Below are 21,873 nucleotides of genomic sequence, written 5' to 3' on the forward strand. Positions count from 1 at the left end.
TTCTGGACCCAGGAGTGTCGTCTGAGTCCAGATTGATTGCCAAAGGCAGACACCAGCCTTCACCAAAGGATACCACTTGACCCATTGTGTCCGGTGATCTGTAGCCCAGCTACAGCTGGACTTCTACTAGCTCAAAATGGACTTAAAGGGACTCCTACTCCTGTTGCGAAAGACGCCCTACCTTATCCGTGGACAGAGGAATAACCCCAAGAAGACCCTCATCGACGGCACAGCACCCGGAGCATCTTTCAGCATCCTCTGCATCTTGCATCCTCAGCGTCAGATCCACTACATTTCAATCTATGGTGGTCTTCATGTAAAGTGTGGAACTGGACTTGATACTGCTTTGGTGACCAGGTAAGTGCCCAAATACTCCTCATTGGCGCCCCTGACCTTTTCCCGGCTGGAATGGGTCGCCCAACAGAGGCCGGAGTAGCTGAATACAACTCTTTCAAATGTCTCAAGTTTTCAAACTTTACTGTTACCAATGCTTGTTGTGCTGTGTACTAAAAAGATTTATGTTTTACTTAAAAATGCGTATTTCCTGAACCTTCCACTGGATTTTGCTTATCTTGATGGCTAAAAATTCATTAAAATATAATCTATTATAAATTGGTGTTGGATTTCTTTTGTTTTGCGCGAGTTTCTTATTTGGTCCTTTTGTGCTTCTAAATTATTTACGCTAGTTCCTTTGTTTAAACTTGGCTGCTTGAAGCCACAGCTACCATCCCAGGGTTGAGATAAAGGTTTTAGAAACAAGCCTGGCTGGACCCAAGGCGGTTTCATGAGTGTATTACACAGTAACGTTGCAGACCCATACCATATAATACACCACAATCCTTACAATTAACATGGAGATTTTTTGTGTATTAGCATGTGTTATAACATTAAGATAGCTAGGTTTTAATGTGACAGAATGTGCAGCATAATTTGGCTTTAGTTGTCTATTTTGGAACATAGTTTGCCCTTCTTGTTACATAATCTGTATCTTTTCCACTATTTAGTCAGCCCTGTCACTCAATTTGACCACATTATCCCATTGGCCCTACCTATGGAGCAGCATTAAGACTCCAAGGCTATCTAAAAATAAAGCGTCAAAAATCCTTTAGATTGCTTTGCTGTGCTCCGCCTCTAATCCCAGGTGGGAGGCATCGCTTTTTGCCACTACTGGTCTTGATTGTGATGTGCATTCTGAGTCGTGTGCATTAATGCACAACGCAAGCAAGCACTTAGCTCGTTCCATGTATTGCTTTTTTCGGTGCTGAACAAGAGACAGCAGAGCACTATATGAATGGCAATTAAAAATAACATCACGGTTTAATTACAATTATAATAAATACATGGGAGCCTGCAATCCCTGTATAAAAACCTGTCTGCAATTATTTTATTGCAGTTGCGCAGTGACATCTCTTGTCACCTGTAATTAGACAGTGACGTAGCTGCTCACCTGTAATAACATGTTACAGATTAGCAGACAGAATGAAAGGCAGGCCACAGAGCCTAAATGCAGCTGCAGCTTAAACAAAACTGCCTCAGCAAAAGTGCAGCAGAAGTCGCTTTCAGGAATAAGAAATGTTTTAACTATGCTGTCGCGCGCCTAAGTGAACTTGTCGTCATCAAACAACATCCGCCGCCCCGTGACTCAGTTTCCGTCTTGCTAGCTTCAACGCACATTATTGACAATAAATAAAACATAACGCTATATAATGCTGACTCGCGTTATTGAAAGTAGGACACGGTTGTGCCTCGAAGCAGGTTTCTGTTCGTTTTCAGCTCAACATTCGGTTTTATTTGCGATTGTAAAGCTCTAAAATAGAGGGAATACTAAACACCATACAAAGCATTTGTAGCCTGTCGTGGTAAAATAGAAATATTCTAATAAATATTTTTAGAATTTGTTGGTAATTTGAAAAGGTGGCTTCTCCATGCTGGGATATTTTGGAAATCCGTCTCTCACCTCTAAACTCTTTCCCTTTCCTTCACTAGCATCTGAAGTACCACACGCAGATACACGTGCGCTCCACCAGAGGCCGAAACAAAGTGGGACGGAAGATCACTGGCATTGAGCCTTTACCGGGAGAAAATAAGGTACTGCGACAAACCCAAAGCATGTCATAAAGCCTAGTATCATCTGAATGTCATCAGGGACATGTACAGGGAGAAATGCCTAATATTCAAAGCAGTGTCCTTTGGGTCGTGTACATACAGTGGAAAAACATGAACAGTATCTGTTTGAACTGGGCATTTTGCGATATCCTACCATGAAACTTTATCTTTTTCCGATTTCATCTTAATCTCATCTAATGTAGTTTTGGGCATGGCCAAGATGCCTTTCTGTATAGTGGTTATTGCCTTTATTTGTGTACCATCCACCAAAAAGGGAGACTTTTCAGTTCAAAGTATATACCTTCTCTCCTGTCAGTGAACATGCATACTGTTCCAAGCTTTTTTTGTCACATTTGTTAAAACATCATTTTTGTGTGTGTATATCTCTCAGTACATTTGTCAATATTTACAATAAGTTTGTGCTTGTTTTGCAGATACTGGTGACATCTAATGACTCCAGAATACGCCTTTATGACTTAAGAGATTTATCTTTGTCCATGAAGTACAAAGGCTATGTCAACAGCAGCAGCCAAATCAAAGCAAGTTTCAGGTAAAGTTGCAAAAGTCAGAATACTCTGTCTTGCAATTGCTGTGTACATTTCGAAGCGTAAAGCGTTTTTGTTTAATGAGCTCACAACCTTGTTGTCTGGTCAGACTGCGAAATTAAAACGAAATCCAGAAAAATACCTCATCAGCGGATTAAATGGTTTAGATGCCTGTGTATAATTTACCGCTCAAATGTTTGAATAACAGGCGAGATAGACCACATTTAATTCATACTGATGGACAGTGGCGGCTGGTGACTTTTGAAGTGGTGAGGCGTAAAATAATTTTCATACTGTATACGGCGAGTGAGCGAGCTCAAACAACCTAGGGGGAGTTCGGGGGCTTCTCCCCCCCCCCCCCCCCCCCCGAGAACATTTTGAAAAAAGAGTGGACAAATGATGCATTTTCAAGCAAACTTGAGGAAGCAGGAAGATTAATAAAGCAATACGATTGAATTATTAATCATTTCAGAAATTGCTGGGTGTTGGATTTTTTTGGGGAGGTTATTACACAGAGGACCACACAGATATGTTGAGTGTGGCAGAAAAAAGTATGGTAACAGACAGCAAGATAGAGTGTGGAAGAGAGAGCTCACCTGTGCTAACTTTTACCATGTCCACTGTTTCTGGCACCTCGCACTATCCACCAATGCCACCCTCACACGCTGCTCATGAGAGGCAGCTCATCTCTGCCCACCAGTGCCAGCTTCCCACAGTCCTCAAGCACCTTAGAGTACTCACCACTGCTTGCTTGTTGGAATTCAGAAGGCTCTGAACTGGCATATGAGGCCTCTTTGTGCCTCATGTGAGCTATGGCTGTGCTCCTCCACCAGTAGTGTTAACCAGGTATTAAATTGTGAAAGACTGAGGACTTCAAGGGGAAAAGTTAAGGGGATCTTGTACTGGTGAAAAAGGTGCAATGCAAGGGAGCTTTCTGACTGAAGAATATTAAAAGTAGAGATGAGCACAAACAAAAGTGAGGCGTTTGTGTAGTTCACTTCTGTGCTAGCCCTCTTCTGTGCTAGCCCTCTTCTGTGCTAGCCCTCTTCTGTGAGGGTTATTGAAGTTTGCACTACTGCTACAATGCCTCACGTTTTTGGTGAAGTTTGTTAGATCCTTCACAGTTTTCACCAATGCTTCCAGACCAGTATGACTGATAATGCACACGTCCCCAGTCATTGTCGCCAATATGCTATTAAAGACTGCAAAGTTGATATTTTGAAAAGTATGTGTCACTAGCGCACTACTCCAGCGCCGATGTTACGTGGTAGTTGATGGAAGCACTTAATTTAAGGTTGTGCCACCTCCACCATCTATGAGGGATATTTTCAGTCTGATCAAGGTATTCGGTCGAAGGTAGCAGAGCACTGCATGGTCTGGTAAATGTTTACATTCTGAATCGAATGCCAGTGCAGTCTGGTTGGTGCTAGTTGAGAATACCTGGGAGCATGTGGTTTATTGAGTCATGCACATTTCTCCTCAAAGGTTGAACCGCCGTCTACCCCAGCAGGGGCAGTGCTTCCAGAGCTCTCCCCTTGCTTATATTAAAATTCCTTTGGCCATCAACTACTACAGCTGATTCTGATATTTCATCTTGTCTAGCCGTTTATCTTGCTTTTTCGTTTTAATTATGCTGTCCTATTAAATGGGGTAAAGTAAAGCAAAATGGCAAAAAGTAATGAAAACCATTTAAAAGCCTTGGAGGGATACAGCCAAATCAAGCATGCTTAAATCATTGCATGCAGTCAGTGCAGTGAGTGAGGCTGGCCTGCATGCCCACTCAATATTTTTATGCAGTAGATCAAAAAGATGTGCGTTATCGATCTACACATTCTCTTACCATAACATGCTATTGCAACACTAACAGGGATTCCACGGGAGTGCCAGATCTTGCGCTATACAAATGCCAATAACATTATAATGTAATGATTCAAACATGCGCTGTCGGGTTGTTCGACATTTATAATAAAGCAGGCACAAGTTGTAACATTTAATATAGAAAGAGCTGAAGTCATTCCTTTCAAGCAACGCGTTTTTCTACAGTGCATGATAAATGGTGAAATGTTTAAGTGCCAAATTCTCAAGCTGTATTAAAATAAAATCTGAAAAGTTTACTAAAGCGGTAATGAAGCAGTTGTGTCGTTTCAAGTCTGGAAACTGATCCCTAGTTCAGCTTCCAATCGGGATGGGAGTGCAGGGGTGCACTCTGCTTCCCAGCAGTGATTGCCATGCGGGGAGAGTCTCCTTTACATCCGGCTGCGACATTTGGGCCCGACGGACGCCCACAGTGTTGTTTAATGACAGTGTGCACAGTAAACAGCCCCAGAGGGAGGTGTGGGACCCACTGCTTTATTGATGAAATAAATACATGAATACAAATAACTGTCGTGGCCCACCCAATGTGTTCCTTCGGAGACTGCTGTCAGCGCCACCCAATGCTGTGGTTACTGAAAAGCAATGGAAAAAGTTGGATAATTGCAAGGTCTAACTAAGGGACATAACATGGTCCCAACAGTGCAGCCTCACATGTTGAGACGTGCGCAATGCCTTAACTTGTACCGGTCTGTGTCACAGGTTGTTCTTATTAAGTTCCCCCATATCAATGCACCCTCATCACTGTCATAGGATGAATACCTCATGACCAAAGTGGCAATAGAATAACCATGCTGACTTATTTATGTATGCTACGCGGGATTGCTAAAATCTCAGGATATTAGCCAATGCTGGAAGGCCCCGTGAAGAGTATTGCATGTGCTCTCAATTTGCCATGTAAATACTAGTATTGTAAAAGCCAGGGCTCAGAGGTTTACAAATATCCTGACAGCCGCTGACTACCCTCAAACACGAGAGGGAAACAAATAACATGTTCGCAGCGGTCTAGAGTGTGACATATACACTCAGTTTACCGTATAGCTGTATATGTAATGCGCGCCTGAGGTCAGGTGGATAACGATTAGCCAAACACAGCGGCTAACTAACCCACCTAAGCGAGAGGGAAATGAGCAATAATTTTGTAGGAATCAGTGGCGTAACAAAACTTGAGGGGGCACCCTGCGAAGTACATAGAGGGGGCCCCCCCGGCGGCCCGGCCCATCACCTACCACTTCGCACCACACCCCAAAAATCTGATCTATTTTGATTTGAAACCTCCAACATTTAATGAAATGCTTCTATGTTGTCTTGATCAAAGTTCTAATAAGAAAGTGGGAAACACTCTTAACATATATATGAGTACACAAGCTATAAAACAGTATCCTGCCAACTTCAAGAGAAATAAACGCAAATTATCTGCATGCCACACACTTGTGACTGTCCAGCGTTGTGCATGATAATAACGTCAACTGAGACAATTTCAATTTCTACCATCATGTCTTTATGAGTAAGCAGGACAAAAACAGGCAAGCAAGAGGCTGAGGATAAAAACTGCCTGGTTGTTTCAGAACATTGATGCAGGTGTTTTTCAGTTTTAAGTTATTTTTTTTTTTTTTTTTTTTTAATATTTTTTTATTGATGCAATTAGATGTTACATAATACATTAGACAGAAACAGATAATATCAACAATTAAACGTATGCTAAATCTTCAAGAGGCACCAGAGCCAGGTAAGAACATATCAGAACATGAGACGGGGAGGCATTATGTACATACATTCGAAAATACAATACAATATACATCAAACTCTTGGTCTTCCAGCAATCCAGTCAGAGATTGGAGACCATATCTTTTTACCGAAATTCTGTTTTTTCCTCCCTTTCTGAGCATATAAAGAAATTTCAATATTATATATACCCAATAATCTAGATAACCATAGCTGGAAAGAGGGGGCATTTACATCTTTCCACCCTGAGGTAATTAATATCCGAAGTACTGCTACAGTTAAAAAGACCAAAGCTTCCTCAAATTTCCCGAGTTTTAAGCTATTATCTAGACCCAATATCATCAACGAGGAGGATCATTCCACCCTTCGACCAAGCACCTCCACCCAGAATTTCGCTATCTCTCCCTGAATAGCTAATAACGAGCTACAGTTATAAAACATATGCGTCAAGTCTGCTTGAGCCAGATTGCATCTGGGGCACCTGTCATCAACTTTAACCCCCCACCTAAAAAGCTTTGCTGGCGTGAAATATAAATCAAACAGGGTTTTATAATGCTGGGCCCTCAAGTTCGTAGAGCGATAGAGTGCCTTATCGAGATCCACATCGGGATTATCCAGTTTCCGTACAAGAATATTCTCCATTTTCTCGATATCGCTCTGTAAAGTATCTAGCAAAGACAGATAGACATTTTTAATTCTTATACCCCCTGTTACCAACATATCAATCAGAGGAGCTTTTAACACTGTTGGCCATCTGATTCTTAAAGCTTTAATGACACTGGCCAGCTGAACATAGGAGAGCCAGTGACTTGAAGGGATGGCAGCTCTACTCTGAAGTGCTTCGAAGCCGATCAGCCCTTCTGCCCCCGCTATATCACCTAATGTACTAATTCTATGCTCCTGCCAGATCCGGATATTCCTCTCAAGACCTCTACCCCGAAATAAGCTCGAATTACTAAGGTGCAGATGCGCATGGATTTTGGGAATTTTACAAAAGCAAGATGTAGCTCTCCAAAGTCACCATACTCCTTCCAATATCTTAAAGCGTGGTCTTTTATAATACCTCCGTTCAACCTCACACATCAGGAGACCATATGCCTTACTTCCAACTAATAACTCATATATAGATGGTGGGGTCTGTAGATCTCCTTGCCCTGAATCATTGGGTCGAGTAGGTTGAAAAAGAATAAGCATTTCTGCCAGCAGACAGGACCAGTGATACAATCTTAAATTAGGTAAGGTGAGCCCCCCCCTATCCCATGGGAGTGACAAAAGGTTTGTGGAGCGTCTAAGTTTCCCGTATTGCCAAACAAATCTGATGAATATTGACTCTAGCCACTTAATAGTTTTTTCCTCTACTAACAAAGGTATAGCTCGAAAGAGATATAAGATTTTTGGAAACATTGTCATCTTGAGGACATTGACCCTGCCTATCAATGAGAGATGTAAAACATCGATTCTTTTGAGATCTGCTTCTATCATTTTCCCAAGTGGGATAAAATTCTCTGCTGTAATCTTATTAACCGCGGCATTAATTCTAACTCTCAGATAAATTGCTGAATCCACACATCTGGAGTCGGCTTTATCTATATTTGCTGTACAGATAATTTGGGTTTTAGATTCGTTTAACAGATACCCCGACCTCATGCCAAAAATATTAGCCATCTGAACCAAAACCCCAAGTGTCTGTTGCGGGTTTGTTGTAATCACCGCCAAATCATCGGCACATGCCATAATTTTGTTTTCAAATCCATTATGTATCACTGGTTCTATCCGGGGGCTGGCTAAGATCTCCCGGATGAGAGGGTCGATATAGAGAGCAAAGAGGATAGGGGAACAAGGACATCCTTGGCGCGTACCTCTCGTTATATAAATTTTCTCAGAACACTCACCCATGACCACGACCCGGGCAACTGGATCACGATACATTGCCCGCAGAGCTGTAATACAATTTTTACCAAAGCCTCTACCGATTAAAATCCGCCATAAATAATTCCAACCAACACGGTCAAAGGCTTTCTCTGCATCGAGCAGGATCATGGCCATCTCTCCTCCCATTGCAGACTGGATATCAAATAAAGCTATTGCCCTCCTAATATGGTCTGTGGTACCGCGCCCAGGTACAAATCCATGCTGCCAAGGGGAGACGAGATCACCAATGACCCTGCCCAGTCTTTTAGCCCAGATTTTAGAGTATAACTTCGTGTCTGAGTTTATTAGCGAGATTGGGCGATAGGAGCCCGGTTTATCCTTTGGTTTCCCTTTCTTATGGAAAACCACTATATTTGTTTCTTTCCATGATTCCGGGGCCACTCCTGTTCCCATTACCCCGTTAAAAAGATCACTAAGAAGCGGGGTAATCTCTGCCTCAAAACATCGATAGACTTCTAAAGGTATTCCATCAGGGCCTGCTGCCTTGCCAATGGCTGACTCATGCAGGGCTTCCGCTATATCCCTCCCGGAAATCTCATTCTCTATCTCTTCTATTGCAGCATCCCCTAAACGAGGGCCATTATCAGCAATCTCCTCCGTCCCAGGTTCATTTAATATAGTTTCTGTATATAATTTTTGAAAAAAATTCTTAAAAACCTGGAGAATATCTGGAGGTTCTGTATATTCTGTACCATTTTCTTCCATCTGAGATATAATATTTTTAGACTTGCCCTGCCTTATTTGTAAGGCTAATATTCTGCCTGCCTGTTCCCCTGTTTCATACCGTTTAGCCCTAGACGATTGGTACTCCAACATTGCTCTCTGTGTAATCTCCTTCTGTAGTTCTGCTCTGGCTACCACTAGTAGCCTATAACTCTCGTTACTAGCCCGGTTTTGAGCGATATCAGAGGTATGTTGTTCCTCTGCAGCTGATAAATCCTCCAGACATTTTTCGACCTTTCTCCTATGCTCTTTTCTCAACCTTGCTGCACAGCTTATTGTTTCACCTCTAAAAGCGGCCTTAAAAGCCTCCCAAACTCCATTTCGTGATGCGCTATATCTATTGGCATCAAAAAAATCAACCAACCATTTCCTGATATGACCAACATAACGGGTATCCAATAACAGCTTCCTTTCAAACGTCCACCGTGTCCGAATTTTAGGTACTTCTACCATTTGAAATGACAATACCAAAGGGTTATGATCTGACAGGAATTTGGGGAGTTTAGAGATTTCTACCTTGTTAATTTCTGAGGAGGATATAAAGAAATAATCCAATTTTGAGTATTTTTGAAAAGGATTCGAAAAATAAGTGAAGCCAGATTTAGAAGGTTCTTTTACACCCCACACATCAATCATCCCATGTGAATCCATAAGAGCTTTTATAGCCCTGAAAACTCTAGGTTTCCGTCCAGTATACGTTATGTTACTGACCCAGTCAACCGAGATATTCATATCCCCACACATAATTATAGGGGGTAGCCAGTTTACCAACTCTATTTCTAGGAAATCAAAAATCTCCGGGTCATCACAGTTTGATCCATAGACAACACACAGTGTCAAGCCTATTACCATCTCCACCAATAGCCATCTCCCACTGCTGTCAGTTTTTTTTAATTTATTTTTTTAATAAAACCTTTATTTTCAAAAATCTGGACACAGCTATTCAGCCGACAACCCGGAGGTTCGGCAGCTTCGATAAAGAGGAACAGAGACGCGTCCACAGTACAATGAAGGAGGAGTGCAAAGATTCCATTTTTTAAATAAACACAAAACACACAACAACCCCCAGCAAGGCAAGAACACTGAATGCCCATGGTGATAGCCCCCCAGGGGAGGCAGGGCCCCAATCATCTACCATTTACAGTACTGTGAAAAGAGGAAGAAGGGGGACAGCAGAGGCCAAAGAAGTCCATTAACCATACTGAGCTGCAAAGAAGGTTAGGAGGAAAGCTGTTCCTCGGGGGGATCCAAATCAGGGGCAAGACAAATTCCCCCCCTGTATTGATTCCACCGCCCCCAGATGGCGTGCCACTTCCGAGGGCGGCCTCTAGCGCAATATACCGTCTTCTCCTTTAGCATACTCCAGTCCATATTTTCTTTCCACGCGGTCAATGTGGGGGGCCCCACGGATCCCCACAATCGCGCTATATCTCTCTTAGCGACCATGTTCCCCAGAGTCACCCATTGGGTCTGCGCCGCATTATGATCAGTGGGCCCCCAGACATTCAGGAGACAACACCGCGCTTCCGGCTGCATAGCAATGCCCGTCACCTCCCCCATCACTGCATGGACTCTCCTCCAGAATTCCGTGATGACACCACATTCCCAAATGATGTGCAGGAAAGTACCTGCCATACCACATCCCCTCCTGCATAGGCCGTCCTCCGAGAATCCCATGTGAACCAGCCTTGGCCCCGTCACATACACTCGATGCAGTATTTTAAGCTGCACCAGCCTCAGACGCGACGGGATCGCAACCTCCTTAGGAGAGGAAACAGCAGACTGCCAATCCTCGTCATCCAACTCGAGGCCATCCCTAGACCACTGGTCCCTCAACCCCAGAAGCATATCCGCCCGGACGTTGATCAGTTTCTTATAGATGAGCGAGATCGTGCTCTCGGGCATATGGCCATCAAGGACCCGGTCCTCCAAAGGAGAGGACTCAGGCACCCTCTCACCCTCTATGAGGACTGATCGGAGGGCGTGACGCACCTGAATATAGCGGAAAAACTCAGATGGCCCCAGCTCATACTCCTTCTGCAACTCTTCAAAGGACTTCACCCTCCCCTTAATCAGGACATCTCCGACCCTGGAGATGCCGATCAAGTCCCATTTGTCAAAGCCTTTTGTGTGCCAAAGCCTACCCAGTCTCTCAGATTCAAACAGCGGGGTAGCGAGGGTGAGCCTATCCTTCCAGCCCAGCGAGTCAGTTGCCATCTTCCACACACGCACCGCCACCCCCGTGGGCCCCGTGAGGGACGAGTCCAGGGACCGCGAATACAACGCCCTGTAATAGTTACCACCACGCAGCAACCACCTGTCCATGGCATACCCAGGGCTGAGGGCAGGGCCATAAAACCCCACTGCTGTCAGTTTTAATTCGTCTAACACCCCCCATGGAAGTCCTGGCTAAAACAGCGACCCCTCTGATTGTTGATGATTGGGTAGTGCAAGCTAATAGCTCAAAGCCATTGATATGCATGAGGCTTCTCCGAGCCCAGGGGAGGTGAGTTTCTTGTAAGCACAAAATGTCGAAATTATTAAGCTTCACAAACAATGCAAGTTTGTTACGTTTACTCCAATCATTCATCCCCCCAATATTGACTGAGCAAATTTTAATACCTGTCATCCCTAAAATATATACATATAACAAAAACCATCTGATCCTTTGGCGATTTAGCACTGGTTTTAATCACTCTGACCTGCCTACAAAAATGACAAATTTCTATAAACATCATACTGCATCCATATTTTCCATTTTTTGTTGACCCACCACCCTTACCCTCCCTACCCCCCCTCCCCCTGTGCCACCCCCCTTCTAGTGAAGCGCTCAGACCTAGTCTGTGCTTAGGATGGTGCACGTGATTTACAGTGACGGCTGGCTGGCTGTTGAAACCAAGAATTTAAACAACAAAAGAAATTACTCTTAGGTACCGTCGAGGCCCCGCTATTATTGTAACCTTCATAATATCCGTGGACGAACCCCCATCATCTTATTTTAAACAAGTTGAGTAATAGAAGACAATCCAGATATATGATCCCTCCCCCGGCCTGCTTAACATACTATTCCATTTTGTCAAGAGAGACCAAGTATTCTTTTGCCTTGATTTCTGAGGAGAAAAAGATGGTCTTCCCTGCGTTAATTATTTTCAGCTGCGCCGCGTTTATCAGATAGGCTTGTATCTTTTTATCCTGGAATAGGCTTATCATTCCTCTAAGTCTCCACCTGCGCTCTACTGTCGTATGGCAGAAATCGGGACGAACAAAGAAGGAGACCCCTTCACCACTTCTTTTGGAGTCTGGTCTGGCTTTTTCCGCGATGGATTGCCTCAAAATAAAATTACCAAAGAAAACCAACACAGCCCTCGGCTTATCACCTTCCTTGGACTTTTTAAGAACAGTGAAGGGGGTACGGTGTACCCGTTGGATTTCGCTCGCCCAATTCCATTCAGAAAGCTCTGGGAATGCTTGCACAAAGAGTTTGACCATGTATGCCTTGATATCCTGACCCTCGACTCCTTCCGGTATTCCCAAAACTCTCAGATTATTCCGTCGTAGCCTGTTCTCCATCTCCTCCATTTTCCACTGCATGTCAGCCACTTGTACGGATTGGGTCTTTACTTGGTTAATCGCCTCTGCTGACTCTGTCTCCGTTGACACAATTCTCTGCTCCAGGTTAGATACTCGATCCCCTATGTTTGCACATGTCTTAGACAGTTTCCTAACGACCCCCTGGATCTTCCTCATAGCGACTTGGGCTTTACGGTTGTCCTGACGGGTCTCCTCGCGATGTGAGATTATCTCTTTGTGAATGGTTTCCAACATAGTCATATGAGCAGTGTCCGGATTGGGGGAGCCCTGTAATGCCAAGGTAGAAGAGTGATCCCAGCTAAGCTCACCTTGAGGGCCAACATGAGCCAGAGGTTGCTTTTTCCCGGGAGGACCCACTGGGGGCCTAGATGTAATTACAGGGGGATCTACAGGGGGATCTAGCTCTAATTCACTTTCTGAGTCCAAAAAAGAGCTGCATTCGACATCATCATCGTCGGACCACTCTGCCCCCTCTGAAACAGAGAAAAAGCATTCGCTAGAGTCTTTATCTTTATCTCTACCCTTTTCTCCTTCATCTTGATGAGCCCCCATGCCAAGGCCGATATCCGGGCCAATATCCAAGTCAGCAGCCGCACTCAACAAAGTTTGCTGCCCGGCCTCTTGCGGACACAGCTCCCTTTCGGATTTTTTAGGATCCTGCTCAGGAAGGCCTCTATTATCGCTTGCAACCTCTTGCAGCCTGAGATCTTTATTAATCTCATCTCCAATAAACAAACCCTCACCATGTTCCCCCACAGTGTGCAGACAAGGTTCCAAGGATGATGCCTGCTCACGAATGGTGGATCCGTCTTCTAAATCATTTAGATTGACAGTCTCAATAATCTCCGAGGGAGCACTATCCCTGCTGTCTGCCGTAACTTTGGACTTTGGACCCCCCTGCTCCTTACCAGGCAAGCAAGAGGCTGAGGATAAAAACTGCTTGGATGTTTCAGAACATTGTTGCAGGTGTTTTTCAGTTTTAAGTTATTATTTCTATTGTAAGCAATGCTAATTACAAGATTGATGGCCTACGTATTACGAGCAAGTGCAATCAGCACTGTAAATAGCACAGAATGTAGAATAAAAACCACACATATCAGCAAGTACCTAATTACAGAATCTATACAAACTGTAGTTGGTAAAGCAAAGGAAAAAGTGCAAATACTTTCAAAGTGCATAATAAAGCAATCACAGTCCAGCAATATACAAAAAAATAAAGCATGTTTTGTAAAACAATCCCCCTTCTTGCATCAAAGTGACCCAGGGTCTTCCCTTGTCTGTATCTCCAGCGTTTTCCCAGGTTTGTGTCAACCCATGAATCCTAGTGCAGGTGTCTCCCCGTGTCCGTTTATGTTGCCCAGTGTCTATGACTTCCAGTGTCTTCCCTTGTCTGTATCTCCCAGTCTTCGTGTCTCCCAGTGTCTCTTCGTGTCTCCTAGGGAATGTGTCTTCCAGTGTTTCTCTCCAAGGGTCTTCCCTTCTCTGAGTCTCCCAGTGTTTTCCCATGTTTGTGTCTATCCATGAATCCTAGTATAGGTATCTCCCTGTGTCTTTCAGTATTCCCGTCTCTTAGTGTCTTACCTTGTCAGTGTCTCCTAGTGCCTGTATCTCCCAGTCCCTCAGTGTTCGTCTCCCAGTGTCTTCCTTTGTCTGTGTGTCTGTGTTCATGTCTCCCAGTGTCTGTTCGTGACTCTCAGTCTCTGTGTCGCTCAGTGTTCTTGTCTCCCAGGGTCACTTGTCTGTGTCTCCCTGTGATTTCCCAAGTTTGTGTCAATCCATGAATCCTAATGTAGGTGTCTTCCAGTGTCTGTTTGTGTGTCACAGTGTCTGTCTTCCAGTGTTTGTGTCTCCCAATGTCTTCCAGTGTTTGTGTCTTCCAGTGTCTTCCTTTCATCGTGTCTCCATCTCTGTTTTCGTGTCTCTCAGGGTCTTCCCTTGTCTGTATCTCCCAATGTTTTCCCATATTTGTGCCTCTCGGTGTTCGTGTATCCCAGTGTCTTCCTTTGTCTGTGTTTTCCAGTGTTTGTGTCTCCCAAGGTCTTCCTTTTTCTATGGTATTCCCTTAGGTATGTTTCCATTTATACAGCACGGTGTTAATTGAAGGGAAACAATATGCACCTTTATTGCTTATATCTTTCTCTTGTTATTTCCTTGCAAAGTGCGACTCCACGTCAGCAAAGTGAGAAAATATTTATTTTTATTTTACAAATCATTATTTTCAGGTGTGTTAATAAAACTGAATCAACTGAAAAGCACCAGGACCACAACACCAAGAAGGCATTAGGCCGCTCAACTGAAACCCAGCGTTCTTGATAACATTGAGTCATCTGGGAACTTGCAATCTACGAACCTTGTCGCCACATCACGCACACACAACTGTGAACATTATTGCATGAGTTCTACCTGCAGCCATTTAAAACCACTATATGTTATACCATGTTTACTTCTAACGAGCATTTTGCAAAACAGTTTGGAAGGCTCTCTGCTAGAGTAACCAAAGTATACACAATATACTTAAATAGACGATTTTAAAAATGTAATTGGTGCCTTTCTTTAGCATCCTTCAATTAACAATAGCTGCACGATTTGCCTTGAGTTCTGAGCAGTGTGATGAAACGCGTATAATTATCTAACATGATCGGCTATCACAACACAGTAAACAGGTGGCCATGCTACCACTGCGCCTACTAAAGTTGGCTGAGACTTGACATGATCTGGTCACTGATAACTGTAGTGCATCTACACGGAAACCATACATTTGATGAACAGCAGCAACAAAACAGAATAACCGACAGCATAAACATTTAAAGGAAAAATCAAGTCCACAATATAGTCTGGTCGAAGGCAACGGGTGGGCTTTTTTTGGAATGGGTCAATATGGGACTAGCTTGTTTTATGCAAAAACAAGCACACAAAAAAGCAAGCATCTGCCTACCTCGCATTCGCTGGAGCGTGGTTCTTAAATTCCGGTGCTACTCCGGGCATTACATTTGTGATGTCTGGAAGAGCGGAGGAGAGCAAGGTTTGCAGTCATGGGGTTTAGTGATGGATGGAGTAGGTGATCGCGTGTCCGGGTAAATTGCAAACAGCCACTCACGTCTCCTGAAAGCAGTTTGCATGTTTGGAATAAATATCGTTAACAACCGAGTCCGTTAATAAAAACAGAGGGATTTATCTTCCGGCCTATCGTAACAAACTGGTTCCAGCTCCGCTCGACACTGGCCGGGGCAAAACAGTTGGGCCTCACTTGCTTCCTCTCACCCCGATCTCGCCTGTCGTTTCTTCTGCCTTGCCTGTTGAGCTTGAGTTTCTTGCTCTTGTTTGAGTAGCTCATGAAAGTTAAGGACACTGTGATTTTATGTCAGAGGCTGCATTAAAGGGTTTGGCAGCACCCCCTTGCTAATTTAGTGCTGCGTTTCTTAGCTGCCTGGTCCCTGCTGCTTCTGTAGGGATTCACGTGTCTTATTCGCACCGCCAAGTTTTTTCCTTTAAGTACTCCGTGGTCGGTCCACGCCAAGCCCATCTGACATGGCGCGTTTTGTAGCTTCGAGACTGTTTTTCAAAGTACGCAGCAAGTGGAACATCCATTGTGAGGGGTCTCAGCCAGCAGCACGCACAACAGTGCAAAAGAGGAGCGCGAGCGTGACGTCTTTACCTGCAGGAGCCTCTTGTCGTACTCCGGGTGGGCATTCTGGGACTGGAGCGCTGCGCGCGGTTGCGTAACATTTAAACTACGTCTACGTCCCTGCTCTCAATGACTACTGGTGGTACAATCTACTGCATGATTTCGAGTTTCAGTTTTAAAAAACGTTGTTTTATTTAACAAATGCTATTTGAGTACAGTCAAACCAATGCAGCGACTACTGTGTGCTGAGGGGGCCCCTCGAGCTCAGAAGTTGCGGGGGCCTTTGTTACGCCCCTGGTAGGAATCTAAAATATTATGAAATGACACACATCTCTCGTCGGGTGGCAGGGTTGATGGTATTCATTTGCGTGTAATCAAATGCCGCGCCGCTTGGCATTTTATATACAACGCGTCATCGGCTTTGCTACACGGACCCTTCCGGTTTCCACGCTTTGTGGTGTAAAAGAGGACTACTATGAAAATGCCATATTTAAATGGAGAGTCCTCTGTGAAAATGTGGGCATACTACTATAAAAGCGGCAGAAACAAGCAAATTGCATTCAAATAACGATGCCCAGCTGCGGCCGGCATGGGAGGGGGAGGTGGGGCGCGCGGGTTTTTGCGGGTGGGGAATAAGTTAACAATAAAAAAATAAAACCTACCTTACCGCCTACCTCTGCTCCTGGCCGGTGTGATGGTACAGCCGGGTCCGGAACAGGAAGCAGGCAGCAGGCAGCCTCCTTCCCTGGCCGGCCCAAAGCCAATCACAACGCTGCAATGTGAGCGTTGTGATTGGTGAGGCGCAAGCGGAGAGCGCCCCAGCCGGGCCATTTTCTCTATGTAGGCATGCAGCAGCCTACATAGAGTAAAAGGGAGTGCGTATGACTGAGTTGGTCGGCCCTGGGGCCGACCCAAATGTCTGTACCAACAACAGTGGGCAAGCCACAATTTCCTGCCCCCCCCACCCCCACAACCAGGCACTCTAGGCACTCTTCTGCTTTCTCGCATTGTGAGAAGCAGAAACATAAAATGGTAGTTTTACCATTTTATGTTTCTGCCTTCTTGCACTGCGAGAAAACAGTGAGGCGACGCCCCTATGGAGGAGCCGCCACTGCTGATGAAGATGCTTACCCATACCACTAAAGGACCAACAGTAGTCAATTCAGTTTATTGGATACCAGCTTCTGAAAGGTGATAGTATTAATTTGCAAAGTGGGAAATGTCCCACTTTGTGCTTGTGGACTGTCCTCAAGGTTATGGGTTTGATTGTATATCTTTCTGTAAGTGCTTGTTGAAAGGGTGAACGTTCTGCTGAGTATAATTTCAACGTAGTCTTTCATTTTCTCTGGTGTTGGGATTGTATTTTACTGGATATGTTCAGAATAAATTGAACGTGCTCACTTGGCACTGGAATAGAAGGTTTTCTATTAGTATTTATTTAGGTACTTGTTTAAATTCACATCTACATTTATTGCAGTGATATAGGGGGTCATTTGTTTAAAGTTGGCAGTCAAATGTAAAGCCCTGCTTCCAGATTTCAATGTATTTTATTGTATATTATTTAAGGTTTGCTAAGAGATCCAACTTTTATGATGCATTTTTAAAACATGATCAGTGCATTTGAATGCCAAATAAAAGTATTTACTCATAAAAACACCCAACTTTGCAGACTGGATAACATAATTTCAACCAATACACGTCATATTATACTGTTCCAAAAGGTTTGGGACTTGCGGTATAAAGTAGAAAGATTCAGTGATACTCTGGAGGCACTTAATATGAATTTCTTTTTATTCAGAAAATAGACTGGCAGAAATGAATGACCTTGTGTATCAAACAGGCAACCCTCATTGGGAAGTTAACAGAGCCCTGGACCTGGGCCATAACATCCAATTTGTGGACATGGTGACATTGTAGCGAGTGACATCCTCTGACCTCTTGAGGAGAGTATCAAAGTAGGAGTACGGAGAAAGGAGCTGCTGTATCTAGCAGTTAATGCTTCTGTGGCCCTTTATCAAATGCACCTTGAGGCAATTTGGTTGTGTCATTCCTTTTTCAGTTGGGAAGTAACTAAAGCAGTATACCACGTTAAAAGGCATTCACTAGGAGGTAAAGTTAGGAATATTGCTTGCAAGCAGACTGGAATCAAAAACATGCAAAGGGTTGGATTTGTACACTACAGAATCTTTGTAGCTCGTTTAATCGTTTTCTCTTATCAGCAGAATGGAAAATAGGTTTAACTGGTCCAGAGGCAGCACATAGACCAATCATATTGCGAAGTCTAGTAGGTCTCGATCACAGCTTGCTGACTCACTGAGGCTACCTCTGTGTCTAGTCAGCCAATGCCCCAAGTGAGATGAAAGTGATTATCGGCACCGAACTGTGGGATTCAGGCAGGCCGGTTTGTTGCCTAAATCTCTTGTCCTTGTTTTAACATTCCTGACTCCTGGTAATTGGATGTGCCTGTGAATGGATCTGTGAAGTCTTTTTTAGGTCTCGCCTAGCGTTGCACCGCACGCATGCGTTGCTCGCTCAGCGAGATTTATTGCTAACAAGGACTTTCAGAAGAGGTCTTTAAGCCCACCCCTCATTTCCATTGGCTGTTGTCACCGTTTATGCTAAACGGTGGCCTGGCATTGGAAATGAGGGTTTTTGGTTCACGCCCTTTTACCTGCGAGCCGGACTTGCTCGCCTGCTTTGCTGCTGTTGCAAAGCACTTTCTTATCTTTATGGGGCCATGTGTTTCTAATTAGAGACACATGGCCCCGTAAAGACAAGAGATCTATGCTTGTTGGGACTGGCAGCAGCAGGTCGAAAACTGAGCTGCAGGGTTCTTGTGTATGCATAGCTTTGTTCCTGTGGTGCCTCGGTGTTCCGCAAGCGTCGACTAAACTTGTGATCGAGGCGCCTGACCGTAGACGTCTGGGTTTGTGTGCTGGAGATGCCAAGCTTCACCATGCTGACTGCTAGGAGAGCCCTGCTGCTGCTGTGCCTGGCTTGTGACGCCGCTCCGATTCGAGGTAAGAGCCAGCCTTTTGTTGTGGGAAAACATGTGGCCGGATCGCAGCACATCTGGGATCCTGATGTGAATGCCTGATGGATTCTGTAAACCATAGAAAAAAAACGATATAGGGACATGGGCGCGGGCTATTCCTGGACGGAATCCTGGAGCTGATGCAATTAGTTTTAATGTTCTTGTTTGTGGGACTTGACATGTGGGGTCATTCTCTTCTCACACTATGAAGCCTCGAACCTGCTGATAGTGTTGTGCCCTTTACATTTGCAGGTCGTGCTCGTTTTAGATGTGCTGAGTGCCCCACCCTCCTGCCCTCTGTCTCTCAGTGAGGGACGCTGAGTGAGGCATGTCACTTGCTGCCCGGGGCTCCCGGAGTGCCCTCACAACACTGACTCTCCTCCTCTAATCCACTGCACTGGGGCTTGTGCGAGGATAGCTCAGTGGGTGAATGTGCCTGCGGCAGAGATAGGTGACCAGCCTGCCCTCGTGAAACCACCAGTCCATGACAGGGCCTCGGCTCTTTCTGGGGAGTGCAAGGGGACCTTGGGTGAGATAGCTCAGTGGGTGAATGTGCTTTCAGCAGAGATCAGTGACAGGCCTGCCCTCGTGAAACCACCAGACCACGACAGGGCCTTGAAGGCTTCGGCTCCTTCTGGGGAGTGCGAGGGGGCCTTGGGTGAAATAGCTCAGTGGGTGAATGTGCCTTCGGCAGAGATCAGTGACCGGCCTGCCCTCGTGAAACCATCGGACCACGACAGGGCCTCGGAGGCCTCGACTCCTTCTGCAGAGTGCAAGAGGGCCTTGGGTGAGATAGTACAGTGGGTGGACGTGCCTGCTGTAAAGATATGTATTAAAATATTTTATACAGCACGTGACATGCGCTTCCATACCAGGAGCCATACACGAGCTGTGTGCATATCACTGCAGTGCAGGGACGACCCAGTGCATCATTCTACTGAAGAAGATGAAGCAGAGCGCAGAAACGGTAAAAACTTTAAATATCTAAGGAAGCAAGTTATTCGTAAGGTCAAGATGTCAGAAGTCAAGACGGAAGAGAGAGGATCGGTGCACTAAAGCGAAGAGTCCATCTGTCCTGCAGTGCAATGTGCTTCGTGGCGCTACAGGAGAACAAGTCACAGGTGAAGAGACGGGGCGCTGGGTGGGCATGCTTTGAACATAGGTCCCATAGGTGCCCACTACTCCCACCCCTGTCACCGGGACAGCGCCCCCTGCTGCAGAGGGTGAGTCCTTCTATTGCAATGCTTTCTCAGAGCCCCAGGGGGCAAGTGATCCAGTTCAGACTTGTTTCTGAAGCTCAAGGCCCCCGGCCCGGAGGCGGGTGACGGATGAGGCCTCTGAGATATCTCGAGTGGGCGTGGTCTGAGGTAGGCCCCATGTCCTAGGTGGACAGGAGGACTTTTTTTTCCAATTCACAAACAGTTCCAGAAACAGGACTTTAAGTGGGATAAAAACAAGCATTTGCAATGCAATAGGTCTCGCGTTTATACGAGTTTGAGCTGATGGCATTGTAAATGACAATGCCTTTTATTTATGTTTTAAAAACGAAAACCATGTCAAAAGCTCAAACTCGCGTAAATGCGAGACCTATTGCATAGCAAATGCTTGTTTCTTCTAGCTGTATGTTGTCTGATCTCCTTGACTGCCTGTGTGTGCATCTCTCTGGTGCTCTTATCAGAATTTCTCTAGCTATCTGTATATGTGGTATTCTCTGTGTGGCAGTGACTGCTTTTGTGAGTACATTGAACATGGGGGTGTGCATATTTCTCTGTCAAAGTTTGTAGTCCTTTGCATATCATTTGCTTTCTCCCTTTAGGACATTCAACCAGATATGTTTTCATTTTATATCCACTCTTAGATTTTCTCCTGGGGCCTTTAGCTTACTACCATCCATTGTGTGAAACTTAACATTTTCTTGTTTTCAATGTAGCTCTCCATGGCAACCTGACTGGCCTGTCAGAAAGAACAGCACTGATTGACAATTTAATCACTTGGAGAAGTGTAAAACATGAATACCTCACCCAAAATAAAGCAACAATAGAGGCACAAGCTCCTTTGTCATGTTGCATGTGGGACGTGTGAGGCTATCATTGAGGTGTTTCCTGAGGAGTGGGAAAACATTAGTCATGGAGCAGCAGAAGCTACATCCCCCTCCCTGCTAGGGCCTATTTCATGAAAGACACTGGAAAACACAGTCCTAAATCGGGAAGTAGGCAAATGTGGCATTAAGTGAAACCAAACAGGTAAGTTGGTCTGAAGTGACCAGTTCTGTATCCAGATTGACCTTTTTTTTTTTTTTTTTAAGTCCCAAACCATACTAACACAGGCTATTGCTGATAGCAGAGTTGCAGCAAAGTTCAGATGCATTGACTGACTGAGATATACTGGCTTTTCGTGAGAAGTCCAGGCATCCGTTGTGGACATGCCCTTCAATTGCACTTTGGTGACAAGGCAGACTCCGTGCTGGAGTGCTTCGAGGACAGACAGGCCACTTCCAGGTACTGGAGTCTCTCCATGGCCTCACACCAACCCCATTCTGGCTTTTGCCCCTTGTTTGGCTGCCTTGGGAGCTACCAGCCTTGTCCATTCTTGCCCAGCCACTAAGGCCAACAGGCTCCCCGCTTCTTTTGTGGACGTGGTTCCCACAAGCCTTGTGGGTGGAAGAGCCAGAGGTCAGCCCAATCTGCCATTCCTCCACCATCTGCAGCCTCAAAACCACT

General features: G+C 44.9%; 1 protein-coding gene across 2 annotated transcripts in view; it reads left to right on the forward strand.

Annotated features, from left to right (window-relative positions):
• WDR44 (WD repeat domain 44) overlaps nt 1-21,873 on the forward strand; it is a 616,515-nt gene that overhangs the window by 483,976 nt on the left and 110,666 nt on the right. For both annotated transcript variants that reach the window (XM_085607883.1, XM_085607885.1), the window contains 2 exons: nt 1,987-2,088; nt 2,541-2,656. In XM_085607883.1, the coding sequence (XP_085464009.1) occupies nt 1,987-2,088; nt 2,541-2,656 (218 nt within the window). The remainder of the gene's footprint in view (nt 1-1,986; nt 2,089-2,540; nt 2,657-21,873) is intronic.

Source organism: Triturus cristatus, chromosome 5_2 (genome assembly GCF_964204655.1).
Source record: "Triturus cristatus chromosome 5_2, aTriCri1.1, whole genome shotgun sequence".
NCBI lineage: Eukaryota > Metazoa > Chordata > Amphibia > Caudata > Salamandridae > Triturus > Triturus cristatus.